General features: G+C 37.3%; 1 protein-coding gene across 1 annotated transcript in view; it reads left to right on the forward strand.

Moving 5' to 3' along the window:
• Nucleotides 1-12383: 12383 nt before the first annotated feature.
• Nucleotides 12384-26568, forward strand: part of LOC139731318 (uronyl 2-sulfotransferase-like) — a 37190-nt gene continuing 23005 nt past the window's right edge. The window contains exons 1-4 of the mRNA XM_071642209.1: nt 12384-12733; nt 15212-15681; nt 23504-23656; nt 26085-26164. Coding sequence (XP_071498310.1) covers nt 12538-12733; nt 15212-15681; nt 23504-23656; nt 26085-26164 — 899 coding nt within the window. The 5' untranslated portion in view covers nt 12384-12537. The remainder of the gene's footprint in view (nt 12734-15211; nt 15682-23503; nt 23657-26084; nt 26165-26568) is intronic.

Raw genomic sequence — 26568 nt, forward strand, 5'->3', positions numbered from 1 at the left:
AACCAGAGAGACTATGGTTTAGCCCCTCAAAAGTTGTACATGTTCGTGATTTCTAAATCTTCGTCGAAATAGATGCAATCCCTCTCAATGTCAAAGAAAGCGTGTCCAGCCCCCAAATGGGGTGTAAATTGTAGAGGAAATTACCCCCATGTACTTCAACTCGGTCTTATGAAGGTAGAATGCTTCACCTTGATGTGACTTTCTTAACGTTTTATTTTGGTATCTTTGGAATGTCAAAGTGAGGAGGCTCGGGATAAGACCAATTTATTTACAAATGTGCCTGTGCGTAATTTATCTACTTGACATATCATTCTTGGTGCGTATTCGGGCGCCAGGGTGAAGCGAAGAGCGAAGGGTGAATTTGACTTGAGCAGTTCTTAAAGTAGTTGGGTGTAGTTCTTTCTTGTGTGGGCTGATGCATTTTACACCAAAAAGCATTTCATAAAACGGAAAAGCACAAACAATGCACTTTTGGGAAGCATGTACATAAAAGTATACCTTCAACAAACGCGTGTTCACAAATGACAAAAAGAGCTGTGTGACATATTGTGTAAATGTGTGCATGTGTTGTTGAATTACTCGTGGTCAGTTCAATTTCAATGTGAACGGAGTTTCATCACAATGAGTCTGTAACAACTGACATAAATAGTGGACGGTTTGAATAATTTCGTTGTAAGTGTTCGGCAATACGAGATCTTTTGCTGAAAAAGGGGGGAATGTGGATTCTCCTTCTTTATCCATGATTAGACAAATAATAATCCACGTAACTTAATCAAATAGTTACAGGGGCTGCAAGCACATCAAGCTGTAGCCTTTCACTGTGTTTAATGTATCGCTTCAGCTTATCTCGATTCATCATTGTACACAAAAGAATCATGCCCCCTGTATTTTACCTCGTAAACATAATAGGGGCCTAAATGTGATGATTTAGCAACCAATAAATCAAATCAAATCAAATTCCGTCATGTGCCTCAAAATGAGGAATTTAATGCTAGATTGGGTATTGTTCCTCAAATTTATACTTCACTATGTTACCTTGAATTGTTTTTTTTTTTTCGATGATCAAGTGTCTGACGCCTTCTTGTTAGATTGCAAAAATGTCGCAAAAAGCCTTAATCAAATAATTTGTAATATGAATAGTAAAATGTCATATGATTGTTAACACAAATCAATGCTAACTGAATGAAATTCCAGTGGATGAAACTTCACAGATTTTTGTTTGTTTGTTTGTTCGTTTGTTTCACGTGTAGTGAAAGCCTTGAATAGAGCAGCAAACAACAAACGAAAACGGTACTATATGTGGCCACGATATTATAGTAACCACCAAAGAAACAGCGTCTTTGTCGTGGTGTTGAAAAGGTTAATCGTTTTGATGTGACGTGTGCTCAATTCATAACTGGAAGCATTCAGCATGTTCAGCATCAGCAAATCAGTACACGCCAGCTCGACGGTTATGTCAATCGATCTGCTATAGTGTATCTGAATCGTCTACTTGCGTTGTAAATGCTGAGTTTTTGTGTGTGTGTGTGCATGCAGATCATGAACATTTCATTTCGCTGCTTCCCCTCATACAAATCCACTGTAGATGCCCCAGATCTGACTACATATATACGCCAGATGTATGCAAATTGGACATGTATCAACGACAGTTCGTGTAATACTCGGAAATGATGTATTACGTAAGCATAAGACTTCGCTTGATATGTCACAACAATAATTCGACAGTTACTATTTATAGTAACTGACTCGATCATATACGTAGTCTTGCCACAGCAAAGTAATGCAAAGACGCGCTTCACTTTTCACAGTTGCAAAAGAAAATGCTGAAAACGCCAGGTTCTTGATAGTTTGGTTCTGCACGTATAAGTATCCTCATTCGCGTGTTTCAGCGCTCACGTAAAAATAACTTCTTCGATTTTTATGACAAAAAAATGTTTTTTTGTCGTTTTCTTTTTCTTTTTTATCCATCGACGTGGCTGTCTTTGCGTGCATACACGGAGAAGTAAGTGCTACTCTTCAATGTTTTATCAGTATTTAGAAGTGTAAATACAAATAAACTTTTGAGCCGTATTCAGAATGTCAAACGATACTCACTGATTTCATGATCATTATTTTGTATCTCCACGTGTCGGTCGCGTTTAAAGGTTTCATTCTCGGTACAATATATACGGTCTTATCAGTAATAAATCATTGTAGTTTTGGCAAAAAACAACAACAGCAAAACTTCTTGTGATAACAATGATAATGGTCATTAACCAATTTTCTTTTATTGTTGGTGGTGGTGTTGTTGCTGTGTGTGTGTGTGTGTGTGTGTGTGTGTGTGTGTGTGTGTGTGTGTGTGTGTGTGTGTGTGTGTGTGTGTGTGTGTGTGTGTGTGTGTGTGGGTGTGGGTATGTGTGCTCATGGTGCTTAAAGTTGGGTTAAGGTTAAGGATCAATGCTTCCGACTTCCCCGGGGAAGAAATTCCAGAGCAGAACTCTCGGAAAGTCACGTGTTTTCTAGTGATTTGTACCCCCCCCCCCCCGCCTCCTCCGTCATAACACTTCATCGTGTGTTACCAAAGTACAGGGAGCTGCAGCCCCTCCCTCCTGAAACTAAGTTCTACTGTTGTGTAATTTTTTACACGGCGTGCTGACTGTCACAGAATTGCAGTTTACCTACGCGTCTCTAAGAACTACGGAACGTCGCGTCGGGACAGAATCAACCGGGTAGTCAAACTGTGTCAGCTGAATAATCAATAATTTATTGAAATCGAAGTAGAAAAAAGTCAATTTGTATCAATTCAAAGATTATAGTGGAAAAAAAATCGTATGCAATTGCAGGCAACCTCTCAGTTAAATGCCACACCGATCTTATAACCGATGTGTGTGCATAATAACATGCAATCTACAACAAAACTTTCGAGCAAGCCCTGTCTGCCACACCTGTGCACGGGTCCAGAGCTGTCGTTGTCCAGGGCAACGCGGTGCAGACGGGATGAAGTTGATGAGCTGCGGCGGACTGAACGCCATCGCGGGCGGCGCAGGTTCGTCACAGCTCGAGGCTTCCGGGTGATGCAGACGACAACCGCTGGCGTGAGCCGGGCTGGCGATCCTCGTGGTCATCAAACAATGGAGCGTGTGTCTATTCTGAACTTCTGAATTCCGAATGTGGTACGTGGGCCCCGACTGATTGGAATTCCAACTTGTACGGCTGCAAAAATTATCAATATCAATAACAATAATTATTTCTTTATTAACAATGATACTTTCACCCATCTTTATACACACACACCTGTTTCCTAATTTTGTGGCATTACACCCTACCGTTATTTTATCCTGTTTATCACTGGTTGACATATACACAATTTGTACAGATTAACTTCACAGTTTAAACAAAAAAGACACAAACTACTGCCTTTGCAACTGATTCAATCAGTTGTAATGAGAACATCTCGACGGAAGAATTTCATGAACTTGAATAACTACTGCCTTCATTGTACATTGTATCCACAATTCCTCTATACTCTGAAGGTGACGCAGTCACGGCAAATTGGCATCTGTTACTTTCCCCCTGCGAAATAATTATGCCCACCTCCCACTCAGAACAAACAAAATTAGCCTCTCTCACTCTCTTACATCACATAAGTTTAGCTACATGGCTATTTTTGTATCTCCTTTAGTCGCAATACACCGGGAAAAAATGGCGCGAACAAAATTAGAATATTCATTTAGCATGTTTAGACGGTTTTACCACCTTCTGATGTGCCTTTGCAGTTAAAACGTTAACAAGTAATTAGTTGTGGAGGATCGGAATGCTGTGCACCTCGAACTCCGCCGTGCGGCAGACATTCCCTGTGCATCTGCTTACATACCCATTTTGAGTGTTAAAAGAAACAAACAGCAATTTACGCCTAACGGCTGAAACCACAGCATAAAAGCTACATTTTATTTTGACACTGACTGACTGACTGACTCGATTGGTCACAACATACTTTGTACTTCAACTCAAGTTTCGCTGTACGTCGCCACGTCCGTTGCCCTGCACTGTGTGCTCTATATGCATAAGCACTAGATTTGGTAATTCGTACTGTTATCAAGATAAAATTGGTTACAGTTTTTGAGGTTTATTTTCCTCCAAGTGAATGGGATTAGACACTCTGTAAATGCATGGACACGTTTTGCCTCACTTTATCAGACGCAGCAAGCGTGTATGTTCTTGATTGAATACCAAATTCACACTGCCTCCAGAGCTGACTGAGTATACAAAGCCTTTCCTTGTCTCTTTTCCCTACTTTGATAATTTTTTCTCTGTGGATCAGTGATCCGCCAGAAAGTTCGCGTCATGCAGAGTGGCTGCACGCGAATATGAAGTACTTTTTTGGAAACGATTTTTATCCTGTGACTCTCCCGGAACGAACCATATTGTGATTTTTTTTTTTTTTTTTTTTTTTTTTGACGGGCGTCACAAAAGGCTTCCGAGGTGATATGCGCGCACGTTTGTCTGTGATTCAAAAGGGAATAATGGTGATAATAATGAAAAAATCGCTGGCGTGTAGCAGCACTGAAGTACAGTGAAATCTGCGTTACACTGCAATGCTGCACCCCGTGCGTTGCGTCGTGTTGTCATGGCGACGCACTTATAGTGCACTGCTGCTGATGGCGGCGGCATAAACACGCATAGTACGATTGACAATGTTTCATAGTTCCACCCGTACAGATGTTAGAATATAGTTATCTCTACGATTCTAACTAACTTTACACGCATTATTCGAACTTACAAACATTCTGTATGCTGAATATTGTCTCTCAATGCAGAGTTATTTTCTGTCTGTCTGTCTGTCTGTCTGTCTGTCTCTTTGTGCCTCTTTCTGGGACATATTACTGCGGTAGAGGTTATCCACACGAAAACGTTCGATTTGCAGACACGCCGTCACTCTGTAATTCTTGGATGATACTGAAAATGATGATAATAAGGTATCTATAGTGATGGCAATAATAGCATAGAAGTGACACTGGTTTTAAATATACATAGTAAGTAGGCCTATATTATTACCTGTGGTGTTACTTTTATGAGGTAATACGTCAGATCACACAATCAAGTTCATATTGCTATTGTTGGTAAATTTCATCGCTATTATATTACAGATCTTATTTACAGTGTTGACAGGTACACCTATACTTTTTCGTTCTTTTTACGGTCACAAATGCATTCGCCCCGTGTTTTTTCCCCTCCCATTTTTGATGAGCTGAGTTTTCATTCATGGACATTTTCCACTTTTACATGTCATTAAAAAAAAAAGGAAGGAGATAGAAATAAATCACATCTGAACACCACACTGGCAATTAGCTATTCGACGAGAGCAAAACATTAATAATCAAACATGGTGGATTGTGGTTTGCTGATATCTGCGCAACCTGCAAATGAGAATTAAATTATCAATCCAGTTATCCTTATACTTTTAGTCCATTTAATTTTTGTGCCGCTGTGTCGGCATCCCTATTATGTACTAGCTTTTTATACTATGCCCATGATGTCTACCGATTCGCAATGTGATAAGCACATTCCTATGAGCAATTTTACCGCACAAATCTGTCTTCTTAACTCTATGATAACCGTCAGCATCACCTCCATGTGCAATTTTCGAGATCGTGGCCCTGAAGGGATTAATCAAGACCAATGCGATTCTCATCGCCTTCGGCCACGGAACATTTTTTTTTTTCATTTTTCACACCGAGCTTGACAAAATGAACAGGCGGTGACCCTGAGCTATCCTATGTAATATTTATAGATCTCTAGGCGGATGGGGTGTGTGTATGTATGTATATGTGTGTGTGTGTGGGGGGGGGGGGTAAAGGATGGTGGAGAAGGGAGGCTATCGAATACTTTGCCTTTCAGAATTATCTCCCGCAAATTAATTTCCCCCATTATTGTGCTGCTACCTTTGTTAAAGGGAAGTCCCAGCATTTCGAGTCAGACAATGTCAGAGATTGAATGGATATATATCTATGTATAGCCGCAATCATGGTCACCACTCTTGCCAGATCTGAACAAAAAGAAGGGGGAAATAGATCAGAATTCACCTCTCCTCCCTCTCTCTCTATCTATTCATCCATACATACATTTCTATATTTTAGGCCAACATGCATGATCTTATGTGTATTAAACTTATCGATAGATAAATAGAGAGTGATATATTCATATATATTATATATGCATTTATATATCATATTATAGTATATTATCATATATATATGCATATAATATATGTATATATATTACACATGTATATATATAATCATATATATATATATATATATATATATATATATATATATATATATGTATATATATATATCAACAAATGTTTTTGAGCGTGTGTCTGCACTTGTGTCTGGTATCTCTTTATCTTTCTGCGCGTGCTACCAAAGGGTTGCATGATGTGGTAGAGTGGACTACAAACCCTGGCCAATGAATACAGTAATGATGATGCTGGTAATTATGATGATGATGATGATGAGGATGATGATGATAATAACAATAACAACAATAATAATAATAATAATAATAATAATAATAATAATAATAATAATAATAATAATAACAACAACAATAATGATAATAATAATGATAATAATAATAATAATAACAATAATGATAATGATAATAATGATAATAACAAGAAGAAGAAGAAGAATGATAATAAGAAAGATAATTACATTGGCAGTATGAAAACCATGATAAAGACAGCAATTAACATCATGACTGCGGGCGTCTTTCTGTCTACGGTTTCTTTGCTTTGAAAGGTAGTACATTGTACATGGAATTTCTCACAAGGCACAGTCACGTGTACACAAACATCACCGATTACACGTACATGTACTGTTCGGGTTTTGTGTTTTGATGCCATTGGTGACTCCTCGGTCTAGTGATGGCGCTGTTTTGATAATGCTTTGAACGTGCAGACGGACATTGTCCATTGAGTTTTGACGTCGGAATGGCGGAACTGAAAGAAACATTTAGAAGATCGACAAATGCAAGGTCATGTAGTTGGCGACGAGAGTTTCAATGCAGATCAAGGGGCTGCATAAACGAAACAGGAGCTTTTCAAATTTGGATTTGAGTGAGATAATGTTTCTTCTTTTTTGTAGACAAGAAGTAGAAACATATCAACATTAAATTATTTTTTAGATTGTGTAAAAGTACACAGCTAATACTACTACTGCTGCTGCTGCTATAACTAATTATGCTACTTCTACTACTACAATAAAAGCAATACTGCGGCAGTGTATACTGCACGGTATTGTCATCCTTTTTCATTTTATGGAGTTGTATTATAGCTAGCTGTCTTTAAAGATCTCCACTCGGGTGCCAGGCTTCTCCAGTCCCCTTGGACGTCCTTTCCGTCCATCAAAACCACTCACGACATCAACGATCCTTATACCGGGGTCAATGATGACATCACGGGTGTAACATAGACATCTTGTTCAAACGTCATCCCTAGACTAGGAAATAAACAAGCAGACAAGGAAACAAACATGACATTTTACGTCGATATTTATTATGGCAATTTGTTAATCAGTAGCAATAAAAACAACACGACGGAAGAATTTCATGAATTTGAATAAACTTGGCGTTTCTCACTGCTGGGAAAACTTCACGCGCGATCGCCATAATAATATTTTGATTGACGGTCAGTAATCATTGCACAGGCCACACCACAACTCAGGCCCGTAGCCAGGGGGGGGGGGGGGGGGGGGGGGGGTGCGTCGGGTGCGTACGCACCCCCCCCCCCCAATTCTGAAAGGTCCACTTTTTCATAATAACGGTTTTTAGCAATTCTCAAGATAACAATCCAAATAAATATAAAGACACATTATATGCTACGTAAATGTGGAAGAGTACGTTTAACAATGTTACAAATAATTGTACGAAACCCTTTTGTCGTATGAACCATCGGATCGTCCCCATCGCATGCACACAAAGACAAATGTTATGTATCAATCTGTGCGAGCTATTATTATATTGGCACTGCATGCCATGGCCCTTGGCGCGTGTGACCGGTGTTTTTTTTTCCACTGGCCGCCCGAGTACGTGCGATTCGTGGATGACATTGAGGTTGACACTTGCATTTTTTTCACAGGAACAGAGGTAAGTGGATGAAAATCTAATAGCCTCAAGTTTACATATATGATAAAAATTAAAGAAATTTCCTCGAAATTACTATAATCGAAAACCTGAGACATTTTATATCTACGTCTCACAAAGATATAGTACATGTATACATGTATATAAGTACACGTTGGCATGATAATGCCTGGGGATAGATTATTATGTCAACTATTTTCCATTATGAATGCATGCTCCAATCAAATTGTGGAAAGGTGGTCATGAATTAGCATTTCTTACGAACGATCAGGAGAGACAAAACAAAATGAAAGGCCTGTCTTAAAAACAAGACGTATTAGTACAAACGATTTCTTGAGCCTGCACCGTTTCAGGCTCTGTTCTGGATACGGCGGTAGAAACTCATTCTTTTTTTTTGTTTTGTTTATTTTATCATTATTTACTAATCTCTTTTCTAACTTACAGGTAGCGGATTTCTTTGCAGGACAAATTCGGAAATGTACTGTTGATTATTACTTATACATTTTCTCATGTTGTGACAGTTCTATTGGATCTCATTTTAAAGTGAGCCAAAACCTAAGAACATTCTCACTTATAATTTCCAAAGAGTATTATGCAGGCACGCAAACTCATTTTAGTTGTATTTCATTTAAATGTAATGGGTAAGAGGGTATGAGAGAGAATGGAAAGTGCTGAGCTATGAAGTAAAATGGTAAAGTAAAAAGTTTGTCAGATAGTATTACAAAAGAAACTCATTCTTTTTTGTTTGTTTATTTTATCATTATTTACTTATCTCTCTTCTAACTTAAAGGTAGTGGATCTCTTTGCAGCCCAAATTCGAAAATGCCTAGAGACAGCTAGTAACCAAATATGCTACTATAATTTAAGAAATAACCATTCCAGTATGTATCTTAGTGTGCACAGTAAGACAAATCAAATCAAATAGGAAAACATCTGAGCACTAAGCCTGAGGTCTGAATTTGCACTCAACTTCTTCCAATGGCTAACGGATGTTTAATTTTTGAATTTCACTGACCTCCAAATTTCACAAAGAAATCCTTCTTAGCATGATGGTTAATATGACATTTGACTGATATTGGAGATGTTTGCGAATCGGATCTACTACCTTTAATATTATTAATTCTAAAATGATTATTTGAAAGTTCGGAAATGCTGGAAGTATCCTACCACAAGGAGGCAAAACATAAATGGTTCACATTTATAATTCATTTTGTTTTAAAAATTTTCTTATTTATTTTCGTTTTTGACAAACTCGCATACCAACGGCTGATATACTGTATAGTAAAGTGAATGTTTCATCTTCCAAACAGCATCCAATGGGATGGAAAACTCCAACTGAAAGGTGGACACCGTGACCATACTCGCTAAAGAAAACGCGTAATAGGGGTCGTTTTTTTCTCACGGATTAGATGGAAAGTGTGATGTACGAGCGTATATAATCAAAGGGTATCAAAAAGGCCGAAATTTGGGAAAATGGTATATTGTTCAATCACGATGAAGTACTTCTTTAGGGTGCAGGAAACATTTAAGGAATACTTGTTTTTAAGGCCCGAAAAAATCATATGATCATTACTCGTTTAGGGGCCATTTTGAAAGTCCATGTATGAGCATGGTGTCCACCTTTTAATTGTCGCTACCCCTCCTGGGACAGTATCAAAGGACCGTTTTGTTAATTAACGCAATCCCCCCTTCCTTTAAAAATCCTTGCTTCAGGCCTGCTAACGCGGGTATACAATAGAAAAAATAAAAGTTAAAACAACGCCAGGAAAATCACTATTCTCAATTTTGCGGCGCGCTACGCGCGCAGAGTCTCGAACACAATTAAACTTTGCAACTTCCTGGCAAAATGAGTTTTTACTATTTCCTAGATGAAATACCGTAACGCGATTGCATGCAACAGACAAAAATACAAATTTCCTCGAGACTTTAAAACGTCATTAAAACAGTCAAAATTCACAATTTGCGGCGCGCTTCGCACGCAAATTCTTGTACAACATTTGTAGTTCGGTCGTCCAAAGAATATATATATATATATAATTGTGTGTGTGTGTGTGTGTGTAGTGTGTGTCATCATTGGTATTGGTACCGAAGGTCCGTTTTTTTAGTGACCGCAACCCCCCTTGAAAAATCCTGGCTACGGGCCTGCAACCTTTTCATTTCCTAACCTGTGTTTCAAAGATTAAAATGCATTTGTGATGTATAAGTTTTCGCTTTGATTTCTTTGTTTCCCGAAAAGGCAAGCATGCAATAACTTAGCATCGATACCATCTTGTTCGATTTGGTGTCTTATTTCTCTTTCCCCTCTCTTTTTCATAGATTATTTTTCTCTCCTCCACATATTATTATTTTTTCTCTCCTATAGATTACTCTTTCAGGCATGGACTCGTCAGTAAAGTTTCTGACCTACATGCGTAGATCTCAATGGTAGACATTTCGATAGTGCTATACCGCCCTCTAGTACCTCGAAACATGAGCGAAATCGTCGAGGACAAGTCGAGTTTTGAGCACTGCATTTGGAGAACTGCATCTCATGCGAGAAAACTCGCCTTTCGAAATTCCCTCGTGAGGAACGTCTATTTCACGCACAATTTTTTTCCTTAGACATCCGGTTTAACATTAAGTTTTAACACTGACACGTTGAAAATTTCAAATTATCGGCAATGATATCGTGTTCTTATCTAATATGGGGTATATAGTTTTAATTTGAGAAACGAACTATATTTCGTTGTGATTTCAAGAGGGCTTTTGCTCACAAGCCACAAGGATTCGTCATCTTCTTTCTTCTTCTTCTTCTTCTTCTCCTTCTTCTTCTCTTCCTTCCTGGTGTTACTTTCTGCTTCTCCTGTATACTTCTTTATATTTTCTCTCTTAAACATTGCCTTTTCATATTCTTCATTTCTTTTGTCTTTTTTATTTCTGGTTCCCCGACTCTTTTTTGTCTAATTTTTCTCTTTTCCCTTTTTTTTCTTCCCTTCTTCCCTTCTGTCATCTTCCACTTCTGCATCTCCTTCCTTATTATCCTCCTCTTTCACCTTCTTCTTGGTTTGCACCTTGCCTTGTTATTTTGCTCACTCTCGGAAAAAAAAAACAGAACAACAACAACTTGGTGGAAAAGGTATTAAATGACACCCCGGTTTTCGATACTATGTATTTAGTTTCAACTTCATTGTGTCATATAGCCATCTAAGAAGGTGCTGAAAGTGTAAAAAATTCTTCCTCATCTCCCACCTCCCCTTCTTCAAACTCAAACATTGATGATAGTTTTGCAGCCAATCAAAGATGACATGAAGAAAAAAACAAAAACGTAATTCAATGTAGGCGATTGTTGCTCAAAGAAACGACAGGGCCATATTACTCTGAGTAGATGATGAACAATGTACTGAAAGTGATTCCAACATAACAGTTTCAGCACATAATATGTTCTTATAATTATATGTCAACCACATTCATGTCTGCTTTGATATTTTCCATCGTTTTATGTTTTGTAATCGCCAAATATGTTCCAAAACTATTATGTCGACTCGAAACAACATCCAATTCATTATGTTCATACCATTTCCTATAGCTTATTATTCAATGTCCATAGCTTATTATCTAATGTTATGTACAATATTTTTACTACCCTTGCATACACCTCAGCTTGTGGTTATTTTTTCATTACACTCAATGCGTGCAGAAAATAATTCGAAAGCTGAAGAAGGCAGTGTCGAAATCGAGTTGGCATAATGCAGTGGGTTGATAGGTATAATTGACGTAAACATACTTTATACATATCCCCTGCCGTGCATGAATACAAAAAAGTATATTGCTTTTTTTTTTCTAGTCAAACCTGCCTGCAATCGTCACTACCACAGAGGGCACGATAAGTCAACATCAGTCAAAAGATATGTTTGATCTTCAACTTTTTCAAGAGATTCGTTCTTTTAAAACTTTTCTTTTTCCTTTTCCTCCATTTACGGGCTTTACATCTCTGCGACTGACCTGCTGAAGATCGTTCCTACCGGCAAATGCCGTAGACTTTGCGCCGGAAAGTTTTGGTAGTAGAAATGAAAAATGCCTCCCTGTGGAGCAGAGAGAACGCGCAACCTACTTTACGTTACCATGGGGAGATGACCTGGCAATGGCATATCGGTACGGGGCGATCGTATCGCCAAGTCCACAGTGGAGAATTTGTTGCATCCGTTGCGTTGCGTTGTGCGTCTAGCGACTTCCCGCAATAGTTTGCTCAGTAGACAAGTATTACGGAAGAAGCCGAACTAGCATTCTGACGAAAACATGGAAAGAGGAAACTTACCTGCAAAACTTTCTCCCAAAGCGACTTACAGTACTGCTTTAACAGTATTGAGCGTGTGTGCATTGAGGAGGATGCCTCATTAAAATAAAAGCTTCAATTTCAGCGGGAAAACAGAAATGTGGTGCCGAATGCCTCGTCTTTGGACTTTCGTTCTGTTCGCAGGGTGCACTTTCGCTCTGCTATTGGTCGTGTGGTACAATGAAGATTGGGATTACGGTCATGCCTCGCTGGATCACTTTGAAGTTTTGAATATTCAGCAAAAAGTTTTGAAGCATCGTCTGCAGGCAAACGATGAAACGCGTCAAAATGGAGGTAAGTGTCGTCTGCTTAATTATTTCATTAGTGAATGACGTGATGTGAGATGTTATAAGTTTTCGCTAAGTATGAAGAATATAGTTTTGTCAAGGCTAATTTCCAGTAGTAAATATCCGAGACGTCTAGCTTCACTGTATGCGAGCTGAAAACGAGCGGGTTGGGTTCGCGGCCACGTACCATACTCGCCATCGCGCTGCCTTTCCCCAACTCAGCCTCCCTCCTCGACCCCAACATACCGCGGGTGGGGTCTTCCCCGTCGAAAATATTTGTGGAAAGAAACGGTGATTCTGTTCTCTAGATCTGTGCTATACACTCATGAATATCAAAACATCTTATGATTGATTGACATCTAGCTGGAACGTGTATTTTATTTTGATAGAGTTGAATAAAATGTTTAATTCATTGGAATTTGGATTGAAAAAACAACAAATATGATGGTGCATATACCTTCTGGCTGTTGTATACTCATGACTTAAGATGTGGACGTTGGAGAAGAATGTGAGGATATTTAGTGAGTATCAGAGTGAGGAATGAGACAATGATGTTAATCATGTTACAATAACTTACATTGCGTGGATTAATAAATTTATATGCATAATAATTAGTTGAAGAATATGTGTGATAATGAAACATTATGATAGAGTATAAATCATTATGATGAAACTGATCAGATCTAGATGAATAGTCAAAAAGAAACATCTCAATTTCAATAAAAAGATATGGCAGAAATGCAGATTCTTCGTAATTGCATTGTGGATTGCGTGTGTGTTGGGGGGTTGGTTTTTTTTTTGTGAACTTTCTATTTTTTCTGTTCTCTTATATGTATTGTAAAGTGGATTAAAGGAGTTGCTGATACAATAGTTTTATGCATCAATATGAATGAATCATGATTTTTTTTTCATGGATTTGTCAAGGTAAGGTATGAAAGATTGTGAGTTTCAGCAGAGGGACCTCTCTTCGGTGTCTCATGAATGAGACCTACCAATTCCACAGATCCAACTATATAAAGTTTATGAAAATCACCTAAGAAATTCAGTCCTATCTAGATATGTATAGTGTATGGAGAATAAAGAAAACCATGGAGGATTTAAAAAAATGCAATTCTGTTTCACATCAAATTCCTCAAATTCCTCGTTCAACTTTATTTCTATTATATAATTCCTTAATTCTCCCATATATAAGTTATTGCAATGTTGTATGGGGCACTTGCGGCTCTACCAAAATAAATTCTATATTTAAATTACAAAAGAAAGTTATACGTATTTGTACAGGATCGCATTTTCTGGCTCATACTGATTCTTTATTTCATGAGCTTAAAACATTGAAGGTTTTTGATTTGAATATTATTCAAGTAGCAGTAATTATGTTTAAATATATACATCATCAACTTCCATCATCGTTTGATAACATGTTTAGGTTCAATACTTCTGTCCATTCGTACCCTACTCGTATATGTAGAAATTTCCACCTTTTGAATCCCAAATTATTAGTGACACACAAATCTATAAGACATTCGGGTCCGGATATTTGGAATAATCTCCCGGATAATATAAAGTCTTGTTCAAGTATTTATTCTTTGAAAGCTTCACTTAAACGATATTTGATACAATTATATTCTCCAAACCAATTGAGCTAACAAATATTTATAGTATAGGTTGTCATCTTATTGTCAATCTCAATTTTCTTCCTACAACTGCATCTTGCACTCTCACCTGCAACTGCACTGCACTCACCTGATCACCTTCCTTCAAGAGAGTTATGTCGTTGGATAGTCATTTTATGAGGCCTCCATCCATTTCAAGCTTAATCGCTTATGATGGTGGTCTCCTGCATTCAATTATCTCTGCTGTTTACTGAAAAATACTGTATATTTTATTTTATGTTTCTGTGTATCTACATTGCTCAATGCAATCACCTATGTGAATCTATTTATGTACTGTTATCGATTTATTTCACTGCACTTGTTATTCTTTGTCTTTGTACTTTTTGAAGTTTGCATTCAAATTGCATCTGATTGAATGCAGAAATAAAAGCAAACAAACAAACAAACAAACAAACATACGTACACACACACAAGCAAAGAACAACAACTACTACTCAAGCTAGCAAACTCATACCACTTTATACACCATCACAAAACTCAAACCCATGTCGACAAACCAGTTGTTGTGACATATCGTGCCATTCTGCATGTTACAGTTTATGTTATCATCATCAGTATTGTTATGAAAGGGCTACAGCACAGGGTTGCTTAGCTATGGTCCACTTTAAATTTTGTGGCTTCATGATGTAGTTGTATTTTGTGTGACTTTCATTTGTCTGCTGAAATGTCACTGAGACAATACCTACATTTACATGAATATATAAATGCTTCTTTAATGCTTCCATTCCAAAGATTGTGAAGGTACTTTTCCCAGCTGCAAATGTTTTGTTTCCAATACTGTACTTGTCTCAAATTTTGTCGTCCTTGTGCAGGTCTTGTGTTTGAAGCGAACAAGAGCGTGTCCAAACAAGAGAGGACAGAGGATTCGTACTCTGCATCCTCCAGTAACTTCTCCGACGACGACCTGATCGAGCAGGCCAGCGATCTAACCGGCGACAATGCTGGGGAAGTCCGGGTTTCCTCTTCCGTGGGCAAGGAGCCCGATGGTTCCGACGACGATGGCGATGATGATGACGTGGGTGGCAACAATGGCCCTGATGTCGAGTGGAGAAAGGCGGAGAGGGGCAGACCCCGGGAAACGGGTCATAGAGACAGGCTCCCCATGGAGCATAGAACTCAAAAAGAGAACACTGCCCTCGATGACGCATACTGGGATAGTGATGAAGTAGATGTGGAAAGGACATCAAAAGGGAAAAAGTCTCAATTTCTGCAAAACTGGGATGAGTATGACCCAAATGGATGGCAGAAGTTGCATATGCTGGGCAGTGTGAGAGAAGCTGAGGTATGTCTGCACTCACTGTTTCTTGATATATAAAAGAACATCAAATTTCAGATAAAGATTACTACAAGTATCTAGATTGGCCTTTGACACACGCAATTTGATATATTACAGACACATCGTTGTACAATTTTTTTTTCATAATCCATTTGATGACATTTCAGAAAAATGTTGGTATTTTTTTTACAGTTATTGAAGGGAACGCAAACCCAAAGAGCAATGTGGATTGAGTGAAAGCAGCAATATTAGTAAAACATGTCAGTAAAAGTTTGAGGAAAATCGGACAATTGATGCGAAAGTTATGAATTTTTAAAGTTTTGGTGTTGGAATCGCTGGATGAGGAGACTACTAGAGGTTATGATGTATGAATGGACAACAATACAAAGAAAATATAAAGGAAATTCAACAAAAATTCACTTTTCTAGCATTATGAAAGAGCACTTGACTAGCCGCTTTCAGAAAGCAGGGGGAATAATTGCTACCCTTAACATTATGTCAGTATCAAGTTGAGGTAATTTGTAATTTTCATGAAAAAATGAATTTTTATGGAATTTTCTTTATATTTTCTTTATATCATGGTCCACTCATATGTCATAACCTCTAGTAGTCTCCTCATCCAGTGGTTCCAACACCAAAACTTTAAAAATTCATAACTTTTTCATCGATCGTGCGATTTTCTTCAAACTTTCACTGATGTGTTCTACTAATATTGCTGCTTTCACTCAATCCATGTTGCTCTTTGGGTTTGCGTTCCCTTTAATGTTTTCGTGGTATGCTAAAAAAAACAACTGATGCATCCCCCACCCAGTCATCCGAGACAGAAATCCCATTCCTTCATTTGCTTTCATAATAATTAATCCAGCAAACTCTTGTTGTGCGCATTATCCAAGGATTTGTACGTAGGCAATGTTGCAGTCTCGAGGCAAGGAAGGCTGAAGAACAGCGTAATGCTGTTTCCAAATTGTGATATACCGGCTGGCAAACGTTGCAAGTGTAACCACATTCTTTGTTTGTTTGTTTGTTTGTTTGTTTTTCTGGTGCCACTTCCAAGGTGAAAAAAGTTGGGGCCCAAACCACTATTTATTCTATGTATTGTGCAAAAAAAGTGGGGGGGGGGGGGGGGGGGGAGGGGGCGTGAGCCTCCGTGCACCCCCCCCCCCCCCCCACCCCTCTTCCGCCAGCCCTGGTAAAGATAGAAAGTTCATGACATAGTTTTTTGAAGGGGGTGCTGTTCGTTATTCCGAAGGTTCACTATTCCGAAGGTTCGTTATTCCGAAGGGTCGTTAATCCGAAACACGCAAATTCCCTATACCTACAGGTTCGTTAATCCGAAAATGAAAAAGGGTTCGTTAATCCGAAAATTTGTGGCGTTATTCCGAAGGTTCGTTATTCCGAAGATTGGTTAATCCAAAAATGAAATTTGGAACAATGAACCTTCGAAATAACGAATCTTAGGAATAAAGAGCCTTCGGAATAACGAACCTTCGGAATAACGAACCTTCGGAATAACGAGCTGTAACCTTTTGAAGGAGAGGCCATAAAATGTACAATCAAGGAAGCAGCTGTCTGCTATTATTGGACTGTTAGACTTGAGGGGAATGAAAGCTAAACATACATGTGGATTGAGAGAATGCATGACTTTTTACTTGAACACATCAGCAAAGTTTTAGGAAAATAAGGGCAATCCATTCAGAAGATTTGAGTTTTTAAAGTTTTGGTGCAGCCATTGCTGGATGAGTTTATGACAGTTTGTGATGTCCCTGCAGCATGATGATATAAAGAAAGCACAAAAAGTATACTGTAAAACACAATATTTTTGCGGGATGACATTTTCGCGAATTGGAGCCAACGGCCTTTTTCGCAGCGTGAAATTTTCGTGAGTTGCCTCTAACATTCAATGCATATAGTGTAGGCAATAACTTTTATGTGCATTTTAATTTTGCGAATCTTGGTTCTCGCAAGATTCGCGAATCTTTGCTCTCGCGAAATTTGCAAAATTAAAATGCTTGTGAACATTCCTCATTTTACAGTACTTTCCCTTGGCTTGTTGTTACTAAAACATATGTTAAGGGTACATACTATATTGTATCATTATTCCCCAGCTGCTTTCTGAAAGAGGTAAGTCAAGAGCTGTTTCATGTGGCTAGAAAAGTGAAGATATGATGATTTTCGGTTTGAACCATATTCTTTTTATAATTGTACATGATTGATGTCAGGAAATGTTGTAATCTTTTCTTCTCATCCAGGCGTGGCAGTGCACACCAAAACTTGATAAAATTCACAACTTTTAAATCTTGAGATTGTCTGGTTTTCTTCAAACTTTCCTATGCTACATTCACTCACTGTGCACAATGTCCTAAGTTACTGGCACAAAAAAGGGTTAAAGTGGGATGACAGTTGTTAAAATGTGGCATGCTGGCAAAGTTTAAAATTGATATGAAAATTTCAGATGTATGGCCATTTTACATTTTTTTGAGGTGTCATTCATGTCGGGGTGTCTGCCTTTGAAACCATATTATCACATCTTGAAACTGTATCAAGTCTTGAAACCATTTCTAGATTCAAGATTCAAGATTCAAATTTTCATTTCCATCAAATAAACAGAGAAATTATAATGATATACAATGTATAAGAAGAAGATACTTGTATTAATTGAAAAAAAAAGTGAATTAACAAAGTACATGTGAAAATGAGTAACAATTGAAGAAAACACAATTGTATTTTTAAAAGTACACATGCATACTCAATTAATCAATGATTAATTAAGGATGGGAATGGAAATGGAGGGTCCCACTAAAAACAAAGCTTCAGACCCTCAGAAAATACATATGACAGCGAATAATGAAGTAAATTACAAATCGATATAAAACAAAATGAAAGAACCATATCATGTCGTGAAACAAGCTGACATGAATACATATATTGCAACCAAAGGGTAGATGGATAGCCATATAGAGGGAGAAAGCTATACGGACAGCGAGGATTTGAAAGTCACTCTGAAATCAACAGACTATGTTTTGATGTATTCCCATCTTTTGGTATGAATCACCATTGAAAATGCTGTCAGGCTGTCTCTGTTGGGGGCTATGTAATGACTTGCCAGCAAAGCAAAGTTCTATCATTCTTATTACCTCCGCCAAGGGAGGAGGTTATGTTTTCTTTACTGTTGGTTTGTGTGTTCGTTTGTAAGTTAGTTTGTCCGTTTGCAAAATAACTCAAAAAGTAGTAAACGGATTTGGGTGAAACTTGCAGGAAGGGTTTAGAATGATACAAGTAAGAGATGATTAAATTTTGGTAGTGATCCGAGAATTTTGGGGGAATTTGTGAAGGATTATTTTGGCAGGTAGGGTCGATGAACTTGGGAGTTCAGGCTGCGCGTATTTGAGGTTTGCATGTGCCCGCTAAAGTGCGTGCTCTAGTTTCTGCTAGGGCGAGACGGGCCCTGCAGCTGAGGGTTTATGACGTAACAAAGGCTTCTATATTGGGAAATTGGGTGATTTTTCAGCATGCATACATATGGGTGGAAATCACTGATCTCTTCTTCAGGTAACTGGTTAGTCTGCCTCCTTCAGTAATCTGAAGATTCTTTCATATGCACTGGAAGAGCAAGATCATCGGTAGAAAGTAGCTGCTTGGCGGAGGTCTGCGCTCTCAGAGTGCTTTTCTTGTTGAAAATGCTATCAGGCTGTCTCTGTTGGGGGCTTTATAGTGACTTGCCAGCAAAGCAAAATTCAGATATCATTTTTATTTCGTTATATCTTTTGGTTGTTTGTTTGTCCAGCCATCCATCTGTCTGTCCATATCACATATTTTATTCATAAATTAGAGGGACTGTACTGGTCTGGTTGAGGTGAGGAACGTTTTGCAAGATATTCAGAAACCACTCTATGAGATGTCAAAGAGCAGGCAGTTCTAAGGGGAATCAAATATTCATTTGATGAAAATCGGTTTTTGAAATGGCTGTGATATCCAAAAACAAGGTGAAACAAAGAGATCCTAATAAAAGGCTTGGCCCATCACTCTTTTGGATATCTCAGCCATTTGAAAACCAATTTTCATCAAATAAACTTTGAATCCTTCTTAAAATTACATGTTCTTTCATATTTCATTTGTTTCTGATTATCTCACTAAGGTATGTTATGAACCTGAATCCTCACCTCAACCAGTAGGTACTGTACAGTCCTTTTAAGGGGGAAAACTGCTTAAAGGGATAGTACAGTTTCGATGGAGATGGGGCTTCAGGTTTGCAATGATTTTTGATGATGAGTTTTTGAGACATGAGAAAATTCTGATGAAATATGGAAGAGCGTGCAATTCTACGAGGAATTACAAGTTTATTTGAAGAAAATTGGGTATGAAATGGCTGAGATATCCAAAAACAAAGTGATCCTGATAAAATGTGGGACCCACCTTTTATTAGTATCGCTTTGTTTTAACTTTGTTTCTGGATATCTTAGCCATTACAAAACAGATTTTCATCAAATAAAAATTTAATTCCTCTTAGAATTGTTTGCTCTTTAATACTTTATAAAATGGTTACAAAGTATATCTCACAAAAAGTTAAAAGCTGAATCCTTACATTGACCAATACCATATCATCCCTTCAATGGGTTGTGTTGGTACTTGGCCTCAGAGGTAAATTACATGAATTATTGATTGTTTGCTGGTCACATTTTGGCTAGGATCCTGATTACTGCCAAAGAAAATGTAATATTCAGCTGAAAGTGACATTTTCCAGTGGAAATTTTCATCCAGGAATGTCCAGTAGGAATTTGCTTAGGTCAGAAGGATCTGGGAATTACAGATTCAGGTAATTCCATGGAAACAAGTGGTAAAAGGTCAAGGTAACAGTTTACACTTCGCTTAATGTAAATTATATATTTTCTGGCTGTAACTTCAAATGGGAATGTCAAGAGGTATTAAGTTACAAAGTCATTTTAAATGCATAAAATGACAATAATAAAGGATCAATGCCCTGAAGATTTAATGAAATTTAGTTCAGATGTAAATTGTAGTCATGGAATGACTTTTATAGTATAGGCCTAATCCTTTGATAGTGTACTGTGACCATTACAAATGCACACAAAATGCACTTCCTGTAAAGCATGATATCAGTCCAAAGCACCTTGCAGAATGTCGGAAACACTCTGAGATTACATCAACATAGTTGTCACTGCATATCTTATCTTGCCTGCGAGACACACACCAGTGCAAATTCTGATGCAGCTATATGTACAGGAAAGACATTTCCATTCTAAAACTATGGAGGTATCTTTCTACCTCCACGTTTCAACCCGTACTGTACTTATGGTGCTGATTAGCACCCACTGTTGAAGTGCTTTGGTAGCCAATATTGGCACAAGATGTCTGGAAATTGAATGTCACAGAATACCTAGTACGTAATCCCCCTAATCACTGATGTTATGTCACCTTGGCATTCCTGTGGAGTGGTGCCCATTTTCACTTTTCACACAGCCCCCATAAGTCATCATTATTTTTGGGTGTGATTTGAATTCCGATGCAAAAAAAACAACAAAAAAAAAAACAGGATTTTTTTTTTATGTGTGTGGACATAGTAATCACAACTACTGTATTTGTGAAATTCAAATACATTGCTGAAACAGACATGCTTTTTTTCTGAATAGTTGTGATTATTTATAGTGCAAAGTATGTGTGAACATTGTGTCATTTTTTTTTACATCCCATAATCCACAGTAGAAATATAAAGGAAAATATTTAATATGTCTGTATAGTGCTGCTGGTGAAGATAGCATTGAGTTGCTGGAGTTATTTTACTTCAATTTAACCTGTTCCTTAGTTCTTAGCTATTGAGCGCTTTACATAGTTAATGAAAGACACCATTATTTTTCATTTAGATGCAATTTATGCTATTATTCTTCTCTGCTTTATATGAAAGTCACACCATACCAGCTGATCATGAAAAAAAAAAGACAATACAAAGCCAATTGCATTGTAAGTGCTCAATAATCTTTCACTAAATCAAATATTTTACAAACAAAATGTAGAAACTGTTGAGGCAGGTATGCCTTTCTCCGTATAGTTTTTGTAATAAGTTATCAGAATTGATACTTTTTTACAAAATTATTGTTTCACATATCATTCAATGCATAATGCACACAGAAAACTTATGTCCCATATGTTACTTATCCTGTGTATACATAAATTGCCATGCATGATTTTGTAAAGTGTAAATTAAATTTCCAACTTGATGGATATCAATAGTTGTAGCCTTAATGAGATTTTCTCTCATATACTGCATATCAATATGATTTTATTTTTAATTTCAGCTCAAAATTGCAATTACTACAATGAAATTATCGAGAGTGTTATTGGACCATGACTGTTGTACTCATCCTAATTGCTTTTATTCATCACCATTTCCCTAATAAGCTTATACTATGGAATGGAAGTACTCTGGGGTAGAACAAGATATTGTCTGGTAGGATGCACATAACCAAGCACTGGCACAGAATTATTGTAATACCAGGGTATTAAAGGGAATCTGTAGTTCCCATATGACTGCAGAAACTGTCAATATTTGCTCTAAAATAGAAACCTATCCATATCAAAAGAAATGTGTGAAGTAACACTGTGATAACATGATTTCAGTTGGGTAACAGTGAAATTTTGAAACATGACCCAAAGAGGTAGTCCCAAGTATTCCAGTCTTGGAGCATATCTTACCCAAACAAGGTCGCTACATGATGTTTTATGATTGATTATAGTACATCGATTGTGTTATATAGGGCCATACCAAGGGGCGGATCTGGGAATTCCGTAAAGGAAAGGCGCCTTTACAAATTTAAAGGGGGGGGGGGGGGGGACACGCATCCCCCCCCCACATTTTTTCTTTTTATTTCTTTTGTTTTAGCAACAAAAAAAAAGGTAAGAGGGGATGCGCCTGATGCGCCCTCCTCTGGATGCGCCACTGATACTTAATCCCATTATGTGAGAGTGAAGTGCTTGCTGCTGAATTGTTAGCTGCATGCATTTCAATACTATTTAACCTTGGGGCATAATTTGATCATCACATAGTAGTATCATTCTACCAACCCATTTCTGAATGGGGAGAGCACTTCAGGAATAAAAGTTGTAGCAAATGATTTCAATTATGTTACACCTTGATCTAAAAATGCTCTAAAACAGCTCATCATCTTGACAAATCACATCAGCCAGGTTTGCTATTAGAGCCTTTCAATATATTGCAAGCAAATTAGATAAATTTTGAGCCCTTTTGATATAAACTATGTTTATGTCATATGAACTGTGCAACAACTCACAGATTTTCTCCTCTTATTTAGAATCCAATTAGTTGTAACTCTTTAATGAGCATGACACTTTCAGTGTGTGTACATGAATCACTATACTGAGGATATTCTTGATATTTTGTAATTTTCCAGCCAAAATGCTGTTCTGACAAATCAGGCAATATGTTGTTTTTTTTCCCATAGTTATTCTAATTGTCCATCAAAACAACACTTATATAAGACAGGATGCTCTTTTTTTGTTCAAGGGAAGTTTTTCCAGAGATAAACATAATTTTAGTTCTTTGATATTTTTTTTTGATTTTACAAGCATAACTTTACTATAAAACACAATATTTTCGCAGCATGAAATTTTTCATGAATTGGAGCCAACAGCCTTTTTCTTGGCATGAAATTTTCGTGAGTTGACTCTAACATTCAATGCCTACTTTGCAGACAAGAACTTTCATGTGCATTTTAATTTTGCAAATCTAGGCTCTCGCAAAATTCGCGAAATTAAATACAGTATAAAAATGATTTGATTTTTGACATTTTTACAGGCACAAGTGGGAGAGGCAGTAGTCTACAACCGAGTTGGGAAGTGCGGCAGTCGTTCGGTCATCACCGTCATGCGGGAACTTGCGTTAAAGAATAAGTTCCACTTTGTGTCTTCGCTGGTGTACAACAAGACCAGAATTTCCCCAGTGCATGAGGTATGTTGAGATGGACTTTTTCCCAAAATGATGTCTGACGAGAATGGCAATGATCTAGAAATTAAAGAGAGTGAAGCTTAAAGGGACTGTACAGTACTGGTCAAGGTGACGATTCAGCTTGTTACTTTTTGCGAGATACTTAGAAACCAGTCTATGAAATGTGAGGGAGCATACAATTCAAACAGAAATCAAAAGTTTATTTAATGAAAATCGGTTTTGAAATGACTGAGATATCTAAAAACAAGGTAAAACAAAGATCCTAGTAAAAGTCGTGGCCTGTCAATTTTATTAGGATTGCTTTTTTGGAGATATCGGCCATTTCAAGACCAATTTTCATCAAATAAATGTTGATTCCTTCTTGAAATTACATGCTCTTTCATACTTCATAAGAGGTTTCTCGTTATCACCAAAAAAAAAAAAAAAATTATAAACCTGAATCCTCACCTCAACCAGTACTGTACAGTCTCTTTAAAATTCATTCCTATCTAAACTAGATATTCCACAGACGCAATGGAAATCTCAGACAATGTATGTTTGTGGATGATGGTCTAGCATACTGTTGGCCTATAAGCTCTTATTTTCGTGTGCTGATATTTTTGTAAATGGGGAGATCATGAACATTTTTGTCAGATGTTATTCAGAATTGACAGTGATGCTTACTTACCAAATTGTAAGTGCACTATTATCCTAGCGCATGGTGACATTTTTAAATGTTGTTAAATTTGCAGTCAAATTTGCAAAAGTTATTCCATACCATCACAAAATAACACCTTGTACAGTATCCTAAACCTCACACAACTGCTTTTTTAACCCGAAGCAGGTTGAGACATGGTGGTATTGACAGAAATCGTACGTTTAAATTGGAAAGCAAAAAGCAAGGCACATTTATTTATTTTTTTTAGCATATCATGTCATATCTCCTCCTTGCCCACTAGCAAAATGATTGACTCATGAGATCTGGCATTAGTATTATGTAAAGGAGAGATGATCCACATACTGTGAGGGGAGGTATTCTCTAACATTTATCTTTGAATTGAATTGAAATTGAATTATTGCAGTATGCTACAAGGTTAGGGGACATGATCTAGTATTGCTACAAAATGTTGTGCAAGACAATAAATGTTTGTGCAAGGAGAGATAATATGCTACAAACAGGTGTATATTCTTACCAAAAGTGAGTATCACAAGGGTTGAATGATACGCTTGAAGAAATATATATACACCCTGTACATAATGTATAACATGTATGTATGAATATACATGTATGCATGTAGTATCATGTATGTATACTTGTACGTACTATGTATGTATGTACATGTATGCATGTAGTATCATGTATGATTACATGTATGTATGTTTGTATGTACATGTATAAATGATACTGATAGGTTATGGTTACATGTGTGTATACTGCATATTTTAGAAGCTTTTTTTTCTCTCTCTTTCTGTTAACATGGCAAGATGGTGTGGTACTCATTTAAAAAAAAAAAAAAATATATATATATATATATCTATTGCAAGAATGTACTAGTAGCACAAGGCCCAGGGTAGGTAGTTTGTTCATAGGATGATCTGGTAGAAAAGTTGGTAGTTTGGCCAGTAATAAGGGAAGGGTACATTGGTACTATAGGTAGCTTGATACAAAAGAGAGGGAAGAAAGACAGAGGAGAGATAGTCTGATGCAAGAGAGATACTGTAAAATGAGGAATTTTCATGTGCGTGCAAATTTCAAGAAGATCCAAGACTCATGAAAACTAAAACACACACAAAAGTTCAACAAAGCCCTGTGTTAGTGGTACTTGTAATTTTGTAATGGTCAGAAATTTCTGAAAGTTTCACATGTTGCGAACGTTTCTGGTTTTTACAGCAGTTAAATGTGGCTGGATATGGCTTGTTGAATGTTACAAGGATAGAGTGTTTAGTGCAAGAGTGTATAATTTAATACCATGAGCCTTAGGAAATCATTCCATGTACAGTGTTTTTCCATCAGAACAAACTTGAATAACAAAATTCTTGTGACAACGAAATAAAAATTAAGGTCCTAAAATTATCATCTATATGTCTTCATACACTTTACGGTATGGCTGTAATTTGTAAAGAAATTACGATATGACAAAAGAAATCTACCAGTCCAGAGGACTTTGTTATAATGGGAATGCACTTTATACAAGTGGAAATAGCATGGTAGAAACTGAGGTCGTTCATTACAAAGAGAGATAGGCTGGTATAATATTGATAGTTTGGTAGAAGGGGAAATAATGTATTTTAAAGGCACATATTGTGATCAATGCAGTTTATAGAAAAAATGAGTTAGTTTCATCATATCACAGAGAAACATATTATAATAAAGACACATAATTCAGTGATACCTTTATTATAATTTACCACAGTACTAGTTACTTTTATGTGTCTCAATCTATTTTCAAAGGGAATGCTGGTGAACGTTGTAGGCCGATTAGAACGACCTTTCATCTTCCAAAGACATCTTCACTTTGTAGACTTTAGAAGGTAAGTTTTATATGTGAAAAGGGTCTGATGCAGATTGGGTCAGGTTTCGATCTGTTCAAACCATCGATGGAAAACTCTTGTGTGCATGAAAGTTGACAGGCACCAGGGCCGGTGGAGCGTTTTCAAAAGTGTGAGGGCCCACTTCCGGGTTTCATGAGCTAACAAGCAAAAGAAGAAAAAAAGAAGGTCCTCGGCTCATCTCTCCCCTTCCATTTCCAGTTGTTTTGTTTTTTTCAGCTGACGAAAAAAAAAAGGTCTTCAGCGGAAAAACATATCCTTACCGCGCTCACACTTCGAGATTTCCATCTATTTCTATTTAGTGCCACTTACATACTTCCAGGTTAAAAAAAAAGTGTGGGGCCCCAAAGGGATGACACCTTATAATATGTATTCCTTTGTATGAT

Source organism: Diadema antillarum, unplaced genomic scaffold, assembly GCF_040938485.1.
Source record: "Diadema antillarum isolate AM-2024a unplaced genomic scaffold, OU_Dant_1.0 scf00000022, whole genome shotgun sequence".
Taxonomy (NCBI): domain Eukaryota; kingdom Metazoa; phylum Echinodermata; class Echinoidea; order Diadematoida; family Diadematidae; genus Diadema; species Diadema antillarum.